Genomic DNA, 19,933 nt, shown 5'->3' on the forward strand with positions numbered 1-19,933 from the left:
AGGATAGTGTTAATGTGCGGGAATCACTGGTCAGTGCGGACTCGGCGGGCCGAAGGGCCTGTTTCCGCGCTGTATCCCTGAACTAATCTAAAAAAAAGCTGACTGCGTTTGACCCATATCACTCTAAATCCATGTATCTGTCTAATTGTTTCTTAAGCATTGTGGTCAGCAGTAACAAAGATTGGTTAGAGTCCAGAGAACAAGCTTCGATTAAGTATGCACATCAACAACAATCATTACTTCATGGAGAAAAAAGTCAAAACCACTTAACAGCGTAATCGGAATGAAAATTGATGAGTCGTTATAGGAGTGATCCCAACAAAACTCCTCTGAGCTGCTTCATAGCTGACATATGCTGGTTCAAGGAAGAACTTTGGACTTGGTGTGTAAGAAGGAACTGCAGATGCTGGTGCACACCGAAGATAGACACAAAATGCTGGCGTAACTCAGAGGGACAGGCAGCATCTCTGGAGAAAAGGAATGGGTAGCGTTTCGGGTCGGGTCCCTTCTTCAGACCCAACCCTCAAACCAAACAGTCACCAATTCCTTCTTTCCAGAGATGCTGCCTGTCCCGCTGGGTTTCTCCTGCATTTTGGGTCTAACGTGGGAGGCCAACAATGGGTGGCAAGTGGTGGCAAAGGCACAATGGTGCTTGATAAGTCACGTGCAAAGTATACCTCACTATAAACCAATGTCCTCTGGTTTAGGTCAGTTTAGTTTAGAGATACAGCACATAAACAGGCCCTTCGGCCCACTGGGCCCGTGCCGACCAGCAATCCCCGCACACTAACACTACCCTACACACAGTAGGGACAATTTATTTTTGACATTTACATTTAGATTTGGCTCTAATCTAATTCAACAAGCTCTGCGGAGCCTCCTAGTTAGTGTGACCTGACCTTGTAACATATTTACCAAGCTGTCAAAGAGAAATAATTATTTAGTTAAGTCTTCTGAGAGATGGAATCTTTAATCTGTGACCACCACTGGCCTAACAACCTTCCGAGAATTTTCCAGCTTTGCCACCACTTGCTGCCATTTGTTGGTCTCTATATCTCCAGATCCCAAACTTTAGTTTAGTTTAGAGATACAGCACGGAAACAGGCCCTTCGGCCCAGAGTCCAAACCGACCAGCAACCCCCGCACATTAACACTATCCTACACACACTCGGAACAATTTTTACATTTACAACAAGCCAATTAACTTACAAACCTGCAAGTCTTTGGAGTGTGGGAGGAATCCGAAGCTCCTGGAGAAAACCCACGTAGGTCACAGGGAGAACGTACAAACTCCGTACAGACAGCACCCGTAGTCGGGATCAAACCCGGGTCTCTGGCGCTGCAAGGCAGCAACTCTACTGCTGCACCACCAGGCAACTTCGGGAAGGTCTTCCCTAAACCAGTACATGTTAACTAAGAGGGACTTTATTTCTTGGAGTGCAGAAGGATGAGGGGTGATCTTATCGAGGTGCATAAAATCATGAGGGGGATAGATCACGTGGATGCACTCTTGCCTAGAGTAGGGGAATTGAGGACCAGAGGACATAGGTTTAAGGCAGTGGTTCCCAACGTGGGACGTACGCCCCACAGGGGGGCAATTTGATTTTTAAGGGGGCTATTGAGCAATTTGGAGGTCTGGGTCCAAATTTTCAATTTTTATTTTTTAGGATTTTCTATCAGGTAAACATATGTAGTTTATGTTTCAGATGTTATTTTGAGTAAATAATTTTTTTTGGGTAAAAAAGGTCTTTATTGTGTAGTTATTACAACCAAGGTATTGGCGTTTTAAGCTTCTTCAGCTGAAACGGAGTTCACTTTTTATATGATAAGAATTATATATCACCACATGGGGGGGGGGGGGGATCATCAGGATTTTAGAGGTGATTAGGTGGGGCATGGCCAAAAAAAGGTTGGGAACCACTGGTTTAAGGTGAAGGGGGAAAGATTTGATAGAACCTGAGGGGTAACTTTTTCACGAGTAGGGTGGTGGGCGTATGGAACGAGCTGCCAGAGAAGGTAATTGACAGGTGCATGGACAGGGCAAGTTCAGAGGGAAATGGGCCAAGCGCAGGACATGTTGGCCGGTGTGGGCAAGTTGGGCCAAAGGGCCGGTTTCCGCGCTGTATGAATCTATGTCTCTATGCGCAGAAGATTTTAGTTGGAATCACTCCTGTAACGACCCATATCAATGTCCAATCCGATTATGCTGTTAAGTGTTTTGGGACTTTTTCCTCCATGAAGTAATGATTGTTATTGATGTGGGTACTTAATCGAAGCTTGTTCTCTGGACTCTAACCAGTCTTTATTACTGCCGACCACAATGTTTCCAGACATAATTACTTGGATGGACATTAGAAGCTCTTAAAGTAGCCAAACCCAAAAGGCAACTATAACACACTCCTTAGTTTCCTGCATAAAACTTTATAGATTTTGGAATTATATTTTTGAAATACTTACAAAATTATTCAAGACAAGAATGGAACCTAATACTGAAATGATTATATTTGGTGTAATGGAAGATGGGAATAAATTGAACGCATCTCAAAATCTATTCCTTAATTATGGTTTAATAATAGCAAAAAAATTAATACTTAAATTTTGGAAGGGTACATCAATACCAACGCTTAAAATGTGGATTGCAAGTATGTTGGACACCGCTCATCTTGAGGAAATGCGATTCCTCCTAATGGATAAATCAGACCAATTCATAACGAGTTGGTCTCCATTCGTCGTTTTTTTGGAATCATATGGTGCAACACAATTGTAAAAAATAACTGTTTCAGGACTGGACGAGGGTTGGTCAAGACTATAAATAATGATCTCCTTTTCTTTTCACTATTTTCTCTCTCAACTTTCTTCATTTACTCGTTTTCTTTCTTCACACACTATATATTTGACATTTTTCTATCCTTTACTATCTAACCTCTTTTTCTTATTCTCATCTTTTTTCAATGTAACAAAAAAAAAAGAAGTTGTACATAAAATGTATTATGAAAATATATATTAGGCACTTTGGTGCCATATGACTGTGCTTACTTCTAATAAAATAAAATATTAAAAAAAAAAAAAAAAAAAAGTAGCCAAACTCAGTGATTTAGTTTAGTTTATTGTCAGGGCCTATAGACAGTGTACGCTGTTGGAACTGAAGAAGGTCAACACTTCACTGCAATCAGCTCTCAGGAAAAAAGTGGGACCTTCTCTCTGTTTATCAACTGGTAAAAGTTAGAAGCAACAAGTTTGAGCCACAAACAGGGCGGCACGGTGGAGCAGCGGTAGAGTTGCTGCCTTACAGCGCTTGCAGCGCCGGAGGTCCGGGCTCGATCCCGACTACGGATGCTGTCTGTACGAAGCTTGTACGTTCTCCCCGTGACCGCATGTGTTTTCTCCGAGATCTTCAGTTTCCTCCCAGACTCCAAGTACAGGTTTATAGATTAATTGGCTCGGGATTGTGTATAGACAAAAGGTTCAGGAGTAGGCCATTCGGCCCTTCGAGCCAGCACCGCCATTCAATGTGATCATGGCTGATCATCCCCAATCAGTACCACATTCTTGCCTTCTCCCCATATCCCCTGACTCCGCTATCTTTAAGAGCCCTATCTAGCTCTCTCTTGAAAGTATCCAGAGAACCAGCCTCCGAGGCAGAGAAGTCCACAGACTCACAATTCTCTGTTTGAAATACTTGGCATAAGTATCAATTGTCCCTAGTGTGTGTAGGCTTGTGCTAATCTGCGGGGATCGCTGGTCGGCATGGACCTGGTGGGCCGAAGGGCCTGTTTCCTTGCTGTATCTCTAAACTAAACTAAACAGCCAATCTCAAAGCAAGGAAGAGGCCATTCATACCATCCTGCCCGTGCTGGCTAGTCTAATCCTCCTGTCCAGCCTCAGAAGCCCAAACAACTCTGACCAGTTTCAGGAAGCGAAGCCATACACATACTTCAGTTTGCCTTGTCTTCGCCAAATTAGAGATGGTTCAAAACTTCAAGTTCCTTGGAGTCAATGTCACCAACAACTGCTCCTGGACCACCCATATTGAAGCAGCGACCAGGAAAACACACCAACGTCTCTACTTCCTTAGAAGGCTTAGGAAGTTCGGCATGTCCCCTACAACTCTCACCAACTTCCACAGATGCTCCGTACAAAGCATTTTTATCAGGATGCATCGCCGCACGGTTTGGGAACAACTCCATCCAAGACCCACAGGAAATTGCAGGGAGTTGTGGACGAGCCCAGACCATCACACAAACCAACCTCCCTTCCATCAACTCCATCTACACCTCGCGCTGCCTCGGCAAGGCCAGTAGTATAACCAAGGGCCAGTCTCACCCCAGTCACTCCCCCTTCTCCCCTCTCCTATTGGGCAAAAGGTACAGAATTGTGAAAACACACTCCACCAGATTCTGGGACAGTTTCTTCCCAGCTGTTATTAGGCAACTGAACCATCCTACCACAACTAGAGATCGGCCCTGAACTACCTTCTACCTCATTGAAAACATGAAACGCTTATTTCTACCAACAGAAAGACTCAATTGGGAGTTGTTTCGTTTCTTGGCGCCTTTGAGAGGGGGGCGGGTTTAAAATGCGTTTTTTTCCAGCCTGTTGAAATCGATTTTTTCCAGGCTGTTTAGTTGCTGACGAAAAATCACTTCATCTGCCGTTTTATCAAGTTTATTAAAATGAGCGCTGGATAATTTAATTGCTGGAGTAAAATTAAAATCATCTTCTAAAGCCGTCGACGCCGACAATGGGACGGATCTCACGCACGGGACAAGGCAAGGTACGCCGTTTATTTTTTCATATAAACTTGCTTCTTAGGATGCCTTTAATCAAAATTTCACGTTGCGAAAAGGTGACTTAGGACCCATACGAACCGGCAGTATTTTTCCTGCCGATATGGGGTTTAAATTCACCACAACCGCAACGTTAAAAATCGATCGCGTTCCACAAAATCCCACTCGCAAGATGATTAAAATGGCCATTAATTTACGGGAATTAAACATTAATGGATAGATGTTTAGATCTAGTAATTGAATTTTGTAATTAGCTACAATTAGGTAACTGACTAATTATATGCTTTAATTCCATGTCATCCAAGTAAGGTTGTTTCATATTTGTTTCAGAATGCTTCCATCTATAATAGCTGAAAATGTCTTTCAGTTCTGTTAATTTTTAAGAAAGTTATGAGCTTTTGACTGTCCTTGATCACAGCTTTTGAGTTAAGTCAATGGAAAAGCAACAGGGAACAAGATGCTAATTTCAGTATGAAAATGGCCAAAACCTTTTTAATACTGAAGATATGAAAGTGAATTAGGTGTCAAATTAAACTTCTTATTGCAGACTTGATTTTTAAAATCTCAAAATTTTGTAACATTGCTAATACTTGGCGAATAAAGTGTGATTCTGATTCTGATATCCCACTTGGGTAGTTTATATCACGACCGTATGAACACTGAATTCTCCAATTTTAAATCACACCATTCCCTCCCCATATCCCTTTTCCTGCACTTAACCCCACTCCTGTGTGCACCCATTTCACCCACTATGCTATCCCTCTTTCCCACCCCCACCCACCAACAGTATATACCTCCCTCTAACACTTCACTCCACTTCTCTCTTTATCTGACACCATTTTGTCCCTTTTTCACAGTCATAGAGTGATGCACTGTGGAAACAACTTGCCCACACCGGCCAACATGTCCCAGCTACACTAGTCCCACCTGTCTGCGTTTGGTCCGTATCCCTCCAAACCTGTCCTATCCATGTACCTGTCTAACTGGAGTCAAGGAAAGAGCGTTCACGTCGCAGCCCTGTTTTCACCAATCTTTCCACCACCACGTACAAAAAGTGGCAAGACAGACACCATTGTATGCAGATACCGAGAGGTGTGTTCAGCTCTGGCTGAACAATTTCTAATCTTGTGTGTGTTGACTCGATAAGAAGACCTGTTTAACTGTTTCTTAAACGTTGGGATAGTCCCTGCCACAATTACTTTATCTGTCAGCATGTTACGTACACCCACCACCCTTTGTGTGAAAAAGTTACCCCTCAGATTCCTATTAAATCTTTTCCTCTTCACCTTAAACCTATGTCCTCTGGTCTTCGATTCCCCTACTCTGGGTAAGAGACTCTGTGTGTCTACCCGATCTATTCCTCTCATGATTTTATACACCTCTATAAGACCACCCCTCAACCCAGCCTACTCAACCTCTCCCTATAGCTCTGACCCTCTAGTCATGGCAACATCCTCATAAAGGATTTTGTTATCTTTAGATATGTGTTGCAGAAACAGGCCCTTCGGCCCACTGGGTCTGCCCCGACCAGTGGCGATCTCCTCATATTAACACTGCCCTACACACACTGAGGACAATTTTTACATCTATACCAAGGCAATTTACCTACAGACCTGGATGTCTTTGGAGTGTGGGAGGAAACCAAAGATCTGGGAGAAAACCCATGCGGGTGACGGGGGGGAACGTACCAGCCCCCGTAGTCAGGATCGAACCCGGGTCTCTGGCGCTGCAAGGCAGCAACTCTACCGCTGCGCCCTAACTTGGAGACGACCCTTACCTTCTGGCACTGGGGTGATCTCGACCACCTTCAAGTAGTGGCTGGGCAGTGGGGTGCAGCAGGAGCCCTGACCCAAGTTCTGTGACGTCGGCAGCAGGAACGTTATCTCATATTTGTGGCTAATCTTCAAGAACCCCACCTGGAACAAATAAGGCAAGAGATTTAGTTTGGTTCTTAGCTCAGAGTTTAGAAGCATGAGGCGGGGACCTCATTGAAACACAGAATAGTGAAAGGCTTGGATAGAGTGGATGTGGAGAGGATGTTTCCACTAGTGGGAGAGTCTAGGACGAGAAGTCATAGCCTCAGAATTAAAGGAGGTTCTTTTAGGAAGGAGATGAGGAGAAATGTCTTTAGTCAGAGGGTGGTGAATCTGTGGAATTCAGGGAATTCAGCCACAGAGGCTGTAGAGGCCAAGTCAGTGTTATTTTGAAGGCAGAGATTGATAGATTCTGGATTAGTACGGGTGTTCGGGGTTATGGGGAGAAAGCAGAATGGGGTTAGGAGGGAGAGATAGAACAGCCACGAATGAATGACGGAGTAGACTTGATGGGCTGAATGGCCTAATTCTACTTCTATTCCTTATGACCTTATTATACAACATGTAAACCATCAATCTCAGTCTGAAGAAGGGTCTCGACCCGAAACATCACCCATTCCTTTTATCCAGAGAAGCTGCCTAACACACAGAGTTACTCCAGCTTTTTGTGTCTACCTTCGGCAGGAACAGGCCCAACGGCCGACCAGCAATCCCTGTTACACTAGCACTATCCTACACACAATAAGGACAGTTTACAATCTTTATTGAAGCCTTCCTAAGAGGGGTCTGGAGGAAGCCCAATCAGAAACGTCACCCAGTCATTTTCTCCAGAGATGCAACCTGACCCACTGAGTTTCTCCAGCACATTGTGTCTACACCCATTCGCAATAGTTCTATGTTATCCTACTTTCTCATCCACTCCCTACAAAATAGGGGGCAATGTTACAGAGGCCAATTGACTTACAAATCCAGATGTCTTTAGGGTGTGGGAGGAAGCCGGAGCACCCGGAGGAAACCCACGCAGTCGCAGGGAGAAAGCACGCACTCCACACAGACATCAGCCGAGATCAGGATCGAACCCGGGTCTCTGGCATGGTGAGGCAGCAGCTATACCAGCTGTGCCACTGTGCCGCACCGCACCCCATCCCCCCCAATGGTTATTTTGTATGAATCTGAATGGCAGAGCAAGGTTGAACAAGCTGTATAATGTGCAGGAAGGAACTGCAGATGTTGGTTTACAATGAAAATAGACACACAGATATTGAAGATGGTTATGAAACATTGCAGCAGGATCTTGATCGGTTGGCCAGGTGGGCTGAGGAATGGGTGATGGGATTTAATACAGATTTAATAGGAATCTGAGGGGTGACTGTTTCACACAAAGGGTGGTGGGTGTATGGAACAAGCTGCCAGAGGAGGTAGTAGAGGCAGGGATTATCCCAACATTTACAAAAACAGTTAGACAGGTACATGGATAGGACAGATTTGGAAGGATATGGACCAAATGCAGGCAGGAGGGACTAGTGTTGCTGTGACATGTTGGCCAGTGTGGGCAAGATGGGCTGAAGGGGCTGTTTCCACACTGTTTCCATCACTCTGACTAAAATGCTGGAGTGACGCAGAGGGACAGGCAGCATCTCTGGAGAGGAGAAATGCGTGACGTTTTGAGGGTTAAGAAGGGTCTCGACCCGAAAGATCACCCATTCCTTCTCTGCAGAGTTGCTACCTGTCCCGCTGAGTTACTGCAGCATTTAGTGTCTATCAACCTGTATTCACACTGGGTGAAACGTGGCAACACATCCCATTGTTCAATGTTTACTGTGTAACACTCTAGCCCTTGGCTGCATCAACCAATCAGCATCAATCAAAGACAAACTGTGAGTACTCCAGAACTCTGAACCAAGAATGTCTGAAGAGAACAGATGATGGTTATTCCACACACATGCAGCCCATAAAACAACATCACCCTGGCAAAGGTCGCAAGATAAGGTCACAAAATGGCTTCCAAACAAGTTGCATTTTAGAACCATAGAGAGTCATAGAGAATGGAAACAGGCCCTTCGGCCCAACTTTCCCACATTGGCCAGCAAGACCCTTCGACACTTGTCCCATTGTCTGCATTTGGTCCATATCCCTCAAATCCTGACATATCCATGTACGAGTCTAACTGTTTCTTAAACGTTGCGATAGTCTCAGCCTCAACTACCTCTTCCGGCTGCTGTTGTACCTCGTGCCTGATGGGAGAGGGGAGAAGAGGGAGTGAGCTGGGTGAGGCTGGTCCTTGATTTTGCTGCTGGCCTTGCCGAGGCAGCGTGAAGCAGTAATAACCAGGAAATTCCAGCCTACATTTTCATTGAGCTCCAGCCTGCCCTGCTGTTGTTCATGAACGTACGTTGTCAGGTTGCAGCAGAATTTAACCATTGTCTTTGCCTTTCTCATACTTCACTTGGGCAGCGGTATGAATATTGACTTCTCTAACCTCACGTATCCCATGCTTTCCATCTCTCTCCATCCCTCCCCCATCCTAGTTCTCCGACCAGTCTGACTGCCCTCCTCATTAAATATTATCTTTATTTCCCTCGTTGTCACCTTCCTCTAGCTAACAATGATCTATTCTACATTTTCCTTGAAACTTCGTTCCCGTTGATCTCTCGTTTTCACACCTTACGCTTTCATATCTGTCTGGCTCCCTCTCCCCTGACTATCACTCCGAAGAAGGGTCACCCTTTCCTTCTCTCCAGAGATGCTGCCTGGCCCGCTGAGTTACTCCAGCATTTTCTGTCCCTCTCAGGAGTTCCACCAAACACTTCGGATCGAGACACTTCTTCAGACTGAAAGTCAGTGGAGAGGGAGTCCAGGGATATGGGAGGGCAAGGTGTGAAAACGTCAGATCAAAGCAGATGGTGATAAGGAAATGTAGAATGGTTTATTGTTAGCTGAGGGAATGGTGACCAGAAAATTTAACCAGGAGGACAGTAGAACTGAGGAAGGGTCTCGGAATGGTCTTAACCCAAAACATCTCCCATCCCTTCTCTCCAGAGATGTTGCCTGTCCTGCTGAGTAACTCCAGCTTTTTGTGTCTATAGAATCATAGAGTGATACAGCGTGGAAACAGGCCCTTCGGCCCAACTTGCCCAAACCGGCCAACATGTCCCAGCTACACTAGTTCCACTTGCCTGCGCTTGGGCCATATCCCCCCAAACCTGTCCTATCCATGTACCTATCTAACTGTTTCTTAAACGTTGCGATAGTCCCAACCTCAACTAACTACCTCATCTGGCAGCTTGTTCCATACATCCACCACCCTCTGGTTGAAATAGTTACCCCTCAGATTCCTATTAAATCTTTTCCCCTTCACCTTAAACCTATGTTCTCTCTTCCTCGATTCCCGTCCTCTGGGCAAGAGACTCCGTGCATCTACCCGACTATTCTTCTCATGATTTTATACACCTTTATAAGATCGCCCCTCATGCTCCTGAGCTCCAAGGAATAGAGACCCAGCCTGCTCAACCTCTCCCTATAGCTCACACCCTCTAGTCCTGGCAACATCCTCGCAAATCTTCTCTTTTCAAGCTTGACAATATCTTTTGTGTGACATGGTGCCCGGAACTGAACACAATACTCTAAATGCAGCCTCACCAATGTCTTATACAACTGCAACATGACCTCCCAACTTCTATACTCAATACTCTGACTGATGAAGGCCAAAGTGCCAAAAGCCTTTTTGACCACCTTATCTACCTGCGACTTGACCTTCAAGGAACCATGCACCTGTACTCCTAGATCCCTCTGCTCTACAACACTACCCAGGGGCCTACCATTCACTGTGTAGGCCCTGCCCTTGTTTGACGTCCCAAAACCTTACACTTCTCTGTATTAAATTCCATCAACAATTCCTCAGCGCACCTGCCAATCGATCCACATCTTGCTACAATCGTTCACAACTATCTTCACTACCTTAAAAACCACTCACTTTTGTATCATCAGCAAGCTTGCTAAACTTTTTCTCATCTGAATCATTGATGTAGATGACAAAGAGTAATGGGCCCAGCACCGATCTATCATCAGACCTTTGAACTAGTTGGAGAAGTAGGATGGGGGAGGGATGGAGAGAGAAGGAAAGCAAGGGTTACTTGAAGTTAGAGAAGTCAATGTTCATACCGCTGGGGTGTAAGCTGCCCAAGGGAAATATGAGGTGCTGTTCCTCCAATTGGCACTGGGCCTCACTCTGACAGTAGAGGAGGCACAGGACAGAAAGGTCAGTGTGGGAATGGGAGGGGGAGTTAAAGTGTTGAGCGACTGGGAGATCACATAGGCTGAGGCGGACTGAGCGGTGTCAACCCACATCTGCCGTTTGTTCCTACACATCGGGAGTTACACCGTCCATTATTGATGACACATCCGGTCGTTAGACTCCACACCCTCGCATAACATGGAGCTAATTGATTCAAAGCGCTGTTAATCACACCTTGAAGACACTCTCTCTCCAAAACTTCCTTCCACTCCTCCCCTCAGTCTCCCCCACCCACCAAAATCCCATCACTCCCTCCACCCGTTTTCCCCATATCCCAATCTCTCGAACAACAGGACTGAGGCTTGATGTGTAGGAAGGAACTGCAGATGCTGGTTTAAACCAAAGATAGACACAAAATGCTGGAGTAACTCAGCGGGACAGGCAGCATCTCTGGAGAGAAGGAATCTCTGGAGAGGAGGACTGAAGATTGATGAGTGCTATACCAGGCTGCACACACGGGCACTGGTCCACGTTGTGCGGCATTAGTTTAGTTTAGTTTAGAGATACAGCACAGAAACAGGCCCTGCTGCCCACCGAGTCCATGCCAACCAGTGATCCCCAAACACTAGGCCTGGATGTGGGGAGGATGTTTCCACTAATGGGAGAATCTAGGACTATAGGTCTTAGCCTTAGAATTAAAGGACGTTCTTTTAGGCAGGAGATGAGGAGACATTTCCTGAGTCAGCGGGTGGTGAATCTGTGGAATTCTTTGTCATAGAAGGCTGGGGAGGCCAAGTCCATGGATATTTTTAAGGCAGAGATAGATAGATTCTTGATTAGTGCGGGTGTCAGAGGTTATGGGGAGAAGGCAGGAGAATGGGGTTGGGAGGGAGAGAGAGAGATCAGCCATGATTGAATGGTTCTGCTCCTATTACTTGTGATCTTTAGCCATCTGCTGATCGAAAGCTACCTCTCGCCAGAATCCACCTATCACTTGTGTAGGAACTGCAGATGCTGGTTTACACCAAAGAAAGACACAGAATGCTGGAGTAACTCAGAAGCAGTCTGAAGAAGGGTCTTTACCCGAAACATCAGCCTTTCCTTCTCTCTAGAGATGCTGCCTGACCCCTTGAGTTACTCCAACATTCTGTGTCCACCTATCCCTTGCCAGGCCTTTACTCTGGTTTCCAACCATCACCTAGTTATTATCAGTCTGAGGAAGGGTCCCGACATAAAACAATGCCTATCCATTCCCTCCACAGATGCTGCCTGACCTGCTGAGTTCTTCCAGCGTTTTGTTCAAGATTCCAGCATCTGCAGTTCCTTCCATCTCCTCCAGCCCAGGGCAGTACGGGGGCGCAGCGGGTAGAGCTGCTGCCTTGCAGTGCCAGAGACCCCAGGTTCGACCCCGACTACGGGTGCTGTCTGTACCGAGTTTATATGACCTGCGTGGGTTTTCTCTGGGAAGCACCCGTTTCCTCCCACACTCCAAAGACGTACAGGTTTGTAGGTTAATTGGCTTGGTAAAAATGTAAATGTTCCCTAGTGTGTGTAGGATAGCATTAGTGTGTGGGCGATCGTCATGGATTTAAGAATAAGGGATAAGTCAATTAGAACTTAAGTATAAGGGGTAAGCCATTTAGAACGGAGATGAGGAAACACTGTTTCACACAGAGAGTCTGTGGAATTCTCTGCCTCAGAGGGCGGTGGAGGCCGGTTCTCTGGATATGTTCAAGAGAGAGCTAGATAGGGCTCTGAAAGATAGCGGAGTCAGGGGATATGGGGAGAAGGCAAGAATGGGGTACTGATCGGGGATGACCAGCCATGATCACATTGAATGGTGGTGCTGGCTCGAAGGGCCGAATGGCCTCTACTCCTGCACCTATTGTCTATTGACTCGGTGGGCAGAAGGGCTTGTTTCCGTGCTGTTTCTCTAAGCTAAACTAAACTTTGAGCTTTGCTCTCTTCAAACTCGATTGAAAATCTATAACCAGCGTTGCTGCCACCACCAACTCGATTCAGATTTGCTGTAACGTAAAATCCTGCGATGTGGCCTAGCGGTAGAGTTGCTGCCTTACAGCGCCAGAGACCCGGGTTCAATCCCGATTACGGGCGCTTGTCTGTATGGAGTTTGAATGTTCTCCATGTGACTTTTGTTGGTTTTCTCCGGGTGCTCCGGTTTCCTCCCACATCCCAAAGACGTGCAGGTTTGTAGGTTAATTGGCTTTGATAAAGTTGTAAATTGTTCCTAGTGTGTGTAGGATAGTGCATGGGTCGATCGATGGTCTGCGCAGACTCAGTGGGCCGAAGGGCCTGTTTCCGCGCCTTTTCTGTAAAGTCTAAAATAACCATGCTTGAATTCACTGTTCACTGCTGTGATCATAAATTCAGGGCACGGCATAACTGACTCATCAAGTCCCCACAGCATTTTACCCTTGAATTTATGACTCTTTATTCTCTGACAAGTGTGGATCAGATCTTACCAGATCACAGCTCTTCCATTGAGAATCATTCACGTTGAGTTTATTGCCCTTTGCAGCATCACAAACATCACTCAGATCCACAACACCTCACAGATCCATAAATTATACCTTGTAGAGTTGTACAGGGAAGCAGGGGTGCCAGCCAAAATGCCAAGTGTATTCTAGCGTCTTATGTATAGTCATAGGCATATATAGACATATTAATATGATATACATATATATATATATAAACACAAGAAAGGTGACAAAAGGGTGTCAGATAAGGAGAAAAGAGGTGAAATGCAAGACATATATATATGTGTGGGTAGCTTGCACCCCAGCGGTATGAACATTGACTGCTCTAACTTCAAATATCCCTTGCTTTCTCTCTCTTTCCATTCCCTCCCCATCTCCCACGTCTTACTCTCTGACTACATTAAATCTCTGTTCCACCCACTCCCCTGTCATCAGACTGAAGAAGGGTCTCGACCCTAAACGTCACCCATTCCTTCTATCCAGAGATGCTGCTTGTCCCGCTGAGTTACTCCAGCATTTTGTGTATACCTTTGATTTGAACCAGCATCTGCAGTTCCATATAACCATATAACAATTACAGCACGTAAACAGGCCATCTCGGCCCTACAAGTCCGTGCCGAACAACTTTTTTTCCCCCTTAGTCCCACCTGCCTGCACTCATACCATAACCCTCCATTCCCTTCTCATCCATATGCCTATCCAATTTATTTTTAAATGATACCAATGAACCTGCCTCCACCACTTCCACTGGAAGCTCATTCCACACCGCTACCACTCTCTGAGTAAAGAAGTTCCCCCTCATATTACCCCTAAACTTCTGTCCCTTAATTCTGAAGTCATGTCCTCTTGTTTGAATCTTCCCTATTCTCAAAGGGAAAAGCTTGTCCACATCAACTCTGTCTATCCCTCTCATCATTTTAAAGACCTCTATCAAGTCCCCCCCTTAACCTTCTGCGCTCCAGAGAATAAAGACCTAACTTATTCAACCTATCTCTGTAACTTAGTTGTTGAAACCCAGGCAACATTCTAGTAAATCTCCTCTGTACTCTCTCTATTTTGTTGACATCCTTCCTATAATTGGGCGACCAAAATTGTACACCATACTCCAGATTTGGTCTCACCAGTTCCTTCCTACACATCCTATATTTGTGTGTGTTCAAAGGTTCAAAGGTTATTTATTGGTCACATACACCATAGGTGTGGTGAAATGCTTATTGCCAATGCAGCACATGAAAAAAAAAATTAAAAAATACAAACATGACAATAATAGAGATGTAAACATAAAAAACATCCCCCCACAATGGTTCCCACTGTGGGGGAAGGCACAAAGTCCAGTCCCATCCCATGTCCACCCATAGTCAGGCCAATTATGGCCTCCGCAGTTGCCTTTACGGAGGCCCGATGTTCCAGGCCGTTCTCGCCGGATGATTGTACTCCGGCGTCGGGAGAATCCTCTCAGCGGCATGAGACACCTGGAACGGCCGCCTCCTTACTCGAGACTGTGGCTTCCGAAGCCGACAAGGCCGCGCCGGATGGAACTCCACCACTGGCGAGAGATCCCAGGCTCTCGATGTAAAGTTCAGCGCCGCTGCACGCAGCTGGCCGCTCCACGGACCCGCAGCTCCGCGATGTTTTTATCGGCGGTCTTCAGCTCACCGGAGTTCCAGAGCGACGACCCGGGCAATGCATCGCCCGCTCCACTCTGCGATGGCGCTGCCGAAGCCGAGGTTCTGGGTGATCCCCTCAGGAAACGCCGCTCCAAGCCCGCTGGTAGGCCGCGAGGACGGGTCGAAGGTGCAGCCTGGAGAAAAGCCACCTCTCCGACCAGGTAGGGACCCTGAAAAGTAGTTTTCCCCTCCCTCCCCCCCACATAAAAAAAGACTAGAACTCCAAAAAACAAAACACTAAAACTTACTAAAAATTAAAAAAAGGTGAAAGAAATGGACAGCTGCAGGCTGGGCAGCCATACCATACAAGACGGTGTGTGTGTGTGTGTGTGTGTGTGTGTGTGTGTATATATATATATACATACACACACACAAACATGTATACATGTATGTGTGTGCGTGCGTGTGGACACACTTACATACATGAGGTTAAAAGGAGACAAAAAGGCGTAAGATAAGGAGAAAGGAGGAGTGAAATGCAACACTATATATATTGGGGGGGAAAACATTTTCACCCAGAGAGTTGTGAATCTGTGGAATTCTCTGCCACAGAAGGCGGTGGAGGCCAATTCACTTGATGTATTCAAGAGAGATAGATTTAGCTCTTAGGACTAACGGAATCAAGGGATATGGGGAGAAAGCAGAAACAGGGTACCGATTTTAGATGATCAGCCATGATCATATTGAATGGCAGTACTGGCTCGAAGGGCTGAATGGCCCACTCCTGCACCTGATTTTCTATGTTTCTACATGCAAATTGCAAGACTTTAAAGATACAGCACAGAGGCCCTTGTGCCCACTGAGTCTACGCCAAACACCGATCACCCAGCACTCTAGTACTGTCCTACACACACTAGGAACAATTTACAACTTTACCTAAGCCAATTAACCTACAAATCTGTTCAAGAAGGAACTGCAGATGCTGGAAGATCGAAGATACACAAAAATGCTGGAGAAAATCAGCGGGTGCAGCAGCATCTATGGAGCGAAGGAAATAGGCGACGTTTCGGGCCGAAACCCTTTTTCAGACTGATGGGGGGGTGGGAGGTAGAAGGAAGGAAAAAGGGAGGAGGAGGAGGAGCCCGAGGGCGGGGGGATGGGAGGAGACAGCTCGAGGGTTAAGGAAGGGGAGGAGACAGCAAGGGCTAGCAAAACTGGGAGAATTCATGCCATCCGGACGCAAGCAACCCAGGCGGAATATGAGGTACTGTTCCTCCAATTTCCGGTGTTGCTCACTCTGGCAATGGAGGAGACCCAGGACAGAGAGGTCGGATTGGGAATGGGAGGGGGAGTTGAAGTGCTGAGCCACCGGGAGTTCCGGTAGGTTATTGCGGACTGAACGGAGGTGTTCGGCGAAACAATCGCCCAACCTCCGCTTAGTCTCCCCGATGTAAATCAGCTGACATCTAGAGCAGTGGATGCAGTACATGAGGTTGGAGGAGATACAAGTGAACCTTTGTCGCACCTGGAATGACTGCTTGGGTCCTTGAATGGAGTCGAGGGGGGAGGTGAAGGGACAGGTGTTGCATTTCTTGCGGTTGCAACGGAAAGTGCCCGGGGAGGGGGTGGTGCGGGAGGGAAGGGAAGAATTGACAAGGGAGTTGCAGAGGGAGCGGTCTTTGCGGAAGGCAGACATAGGGGGAGAGGGGGAGATGGGAAGATGTGGCGAGTGGTGGGGTCACGTTGGAGGTGGCGAAACTGACGGAGGATTACTTTTTGTATGTGACGGCTGGTGGGGTGAAAGGTGAGGACTAGGGGGACTCTGCCCTTGATGCGAGTGCGGGGATGGGGAGAGAGAGCAGTGTTGCGGGGTATGGATGAGACTCTGGTGCGAGCCTCATCTACGGTGGCGGAGGGGACTCCCCGTTCCCTGAAGAACAAGGACATTTCCGATGCCCTGGTGTGGAACCTCTCATCCTGGGAGCAGATGCGGCGTAGGCGGAGGAATTGGGAGTAGGGGAGGGAGTCTTTACAGGGGGCAGGGTGGGAAGACGTGTAGTCCAGATAGCCATGGGAGTCAGTAGGTTTGTAGTGTATGTCGGTCAGAAGTCTGTCCCCTGCGATGGAGATGGTGAGGTCAAGGAATGGTAGGGAAGTGTCGGAAATGGTCCAGGTGTATTGGAGTGCCGGATGGAAGTTGCTGGTGAAGTGGATGAAGTCAGTCAGTTGTGTGTGGGTGCAGGAGGTGGCCCCAAAGCAGTCGTCAATGTAACGGAGGTAGAGGTCGGGGATGGGGCCCTGGTACGTATTGAACAAGGATTGTTCAACGTACCCGACAAAGAGGCAGGCGTAGCTGGGGCCCATGCGTGTGCCCATAGCTACGCCTTGTGTTTGGAGGAAATGGGAGGAGTCAAACGTAAAGTTGTTGAGGGTGAGGACCAACTCCGCTAGGCGGAGGAGAGTGTCAGTGGCTGGGTATAGGTTGCTCCTCTGGACCCCGACCTACAAATCTGTACGTCTTTGGAGTGTGATTGGAAACCGGAGCACCCAGAGAAAGCCCACCGGGTCACAGAGAGAATGTAAAGCAGACAGCACCCGAGTTGAGGATCGAACCGGGGACTATGGGTCGGAAAGGCAGCAACTCTACCGCTGTGCCTGTGCTCCAGCTAGAATCGCACTTGTCTAGTCAACAGCCGCGTAGATCGAACATTAAATTCACCAATTTCAGATACAGGCCCTTCTTTTATTTAATCTACCCAACTTCCTCTCCTGAGCACACTGGTTAATGAAAGGCCTGGAAAGAGTGGATGTGGGGAGGATGTTTCCACTAATGGGAGAGACTAGGACTAGAGGGCACAGCCTCAGAATAAAAGGACATAGCTTTAGAACAGAGATGAGGAGGAATTATTTTCGGCACAGGGTGGTGAATCTGTGGAATTCATTGCCACAGATGAAGGTAGAGGCTACATCCTTGGGTATTTTTAATGCAAAGATTGAGAGATTCTTGATGAATACGGTTGTCAAGAGTTATGGGGTTAAGGCAGGAGAATGGGGTTGAGTGGGAAAGATAGATCAGCCATGATTGAATGGTGGAGCAGACTTGAGTGACAGAACAGCCTAATTCTGCTCCTATGACTTATGGACATGAATTTATGGATATTCAGAGTTACTCCAGCACATTGTGTCTTTTTGTGTAGACCAGCATCTGCAGTTCCTTGTGCCTAAAGGTTATCAGTGCTCGTTGACCCCATTAGGAGTAATTGGAAAGGGTTAAACATGGACTGAAACCTCTTTCTTCCCAAGGCGAAGGCCTCCTCTGGGGTGTTAAGCAATGAGCATAAACACCAACCCTGCCAACAATGCTCCCATTCATACACCACATTAAAAAAATAATCCACTTGAGTCATGTGTTAGATATAATGGCTTTTCTCTCAATGTGAACGGGGTCCAGTTATGCCCCTGGGTGGCGCGGCGGTAGAGTTGCTGCCTCACAGCGCCAGAGACCAGGGTGCGATCACAACCTCGGGTGCTGTCTGTACGGAGTTTGCACGTTCTCCCAGTGACCTGCGTGGGTTTTTCTGGGTGATCCGGTTTCCTCCCACACTCCAAAGACGTACAGGTTGTAGGTTCATCGTCTTGGTGTAATTGTAAACTGTCCCTAGTGTAATTGTGCGGGGGAATCGCTGGTCGGCGCAGACACGGTGGGCTCAAGGGCCTGTTTCCGCGCTGTATCTCTAAACTACACTAAACTATGCTGGCCAAGGGCATATGTTTCAATGGTAGATACAAAGTGTTGGAGTAACTCAGTGGGTCAGGCAGCATCTCTGGAGAAAGGAATAGGTGACATTTCGGATCAGAACCGTTCTTCTTACTGCGATTTTACAGTGGAGCAGACAAAATGTTTCAGGTCAAGTTGGGGGGAGTTGCCCCTCCCCCACAGGTACCATGTAATCCCGTGCTGCCTGCTCCATGGTCGGATAGTCGGCGACTAAACCGTCACCCACACCTGGTTTGCCAGGTGAGGAGGGGGCTGTGGACCCCCAGCAGGACCAAAAACAAGACCCGTCAAAGGGCGGATGAGCTCCTAGCGAGCCAACGGCCATCCACACTTCAGTAGAAGTTGCGATCACTGTCGTACATGGCATTGTAAAGAACGACGATAAAGCACACACACCAAAATCCTATACTTCCAGCGCGGAAGTCCGCAGGAACTGGAGGACAGAGATGTGTGGTGCTTCCGTCACCATTCCTGTAGGAAACCAGCACCACTGCCTCGCTAATGTTTTCAACGATGATGAAGACAAAATGTGCAGGAAGGGACTGCAGATGCTGGTTACTACTGAAGAAAGACACAAAGTGTCAGGCAACATCTCTGGAGAACATGGATAGGTGACGTTTCAGATCGGAACCAATCTGCAGACTGGTTCAAAGGTTCTTTATTGTCACGTGTAAATGCAGTGAAATTATTTACTTACCTACTGTCCAGTACAGTATTGTCATAACTAAGCCCAGTCCCCGATTAGCAAAGTGTACACAAATAGTTCATGCAAGAGGTGCCAGGATTTGGCGCCATTTTCAAAATCCAGTCCGCGCTGTGGGTCTTCTGAGCGGCACCTGATCTAGGCGAGCCCCAGGCTGCTGCGTGGCCTCCAGCCGTCGCCTTCCCTCGATCGTGTGGATCGACCAGCGAACCCACGTCCCTCTCCTCGCCCGTCCAACATTGTCCCACAAGCTGCTGAGGGAAGTCTTTATCAGCAGAGAACGGAACAGCGCAGTAGTGCATTGGCGCAGCGTCTCCCTCGTAGCGTCAGAGACCCGGGTCCGATCCTGACCTCGGGTGCTGTCTGTGAGGAGTTTGCACATTCTCCCCGTGACCAGGAGGGTCTCCACCTGGGGTGCTCCGGTTTCTTCCCACATCCGAAAGACGTGCGGGTTTGCAAGTTAATTGTCCCGCTGTAGCTTAAATTGGCCCAAATGCGTAGGGAGCGGATGG

General features: G+C 47.2%; 1 protein-coding gene across 2 annotated transcripts in view; it reads right to left on the bottom strand.

Annotated features, from left to right (window-relative positions):
• LOC129693874 (UPF0687 protein C20orf27 homolog) overlaps window positions 1-19,933 on the bottom strand; it is a 100,629-nt gene that overhangs the window by 33,986 nt on the left and 46,710 nt on the right. For both annotated transcript variants that reach the window (XM_055630618.1, XM_055630617.1), the window contains one exon: window positions 6,565-6,703. In XM_055630618.1, the coding sequence (XP_055486593.1) occupies window positions 6,565-6,703 (139 nt within the window). The remainder of the gene's footprint in view (window positions 1-6,564; window positions 6,704-19,933) is intronic.

The sequence above is a fragment of the Leucoraja erinacea genome, unplaced genomic scaffold (genome assembly GCF_028641065.1).
Source record: "Leucoraja erinacea ecotype New England unplaced genomic scaffold, Leri_hhj_1 Leri_456S, whole genome shotgun sequence".
Taxonomy (NCBI): Eukaryota; Metazoa; Chordata; class Chondrichthyes; order Rajiformes; family Rajidae; genus Leucoraja; species Leucoraja erinaceus.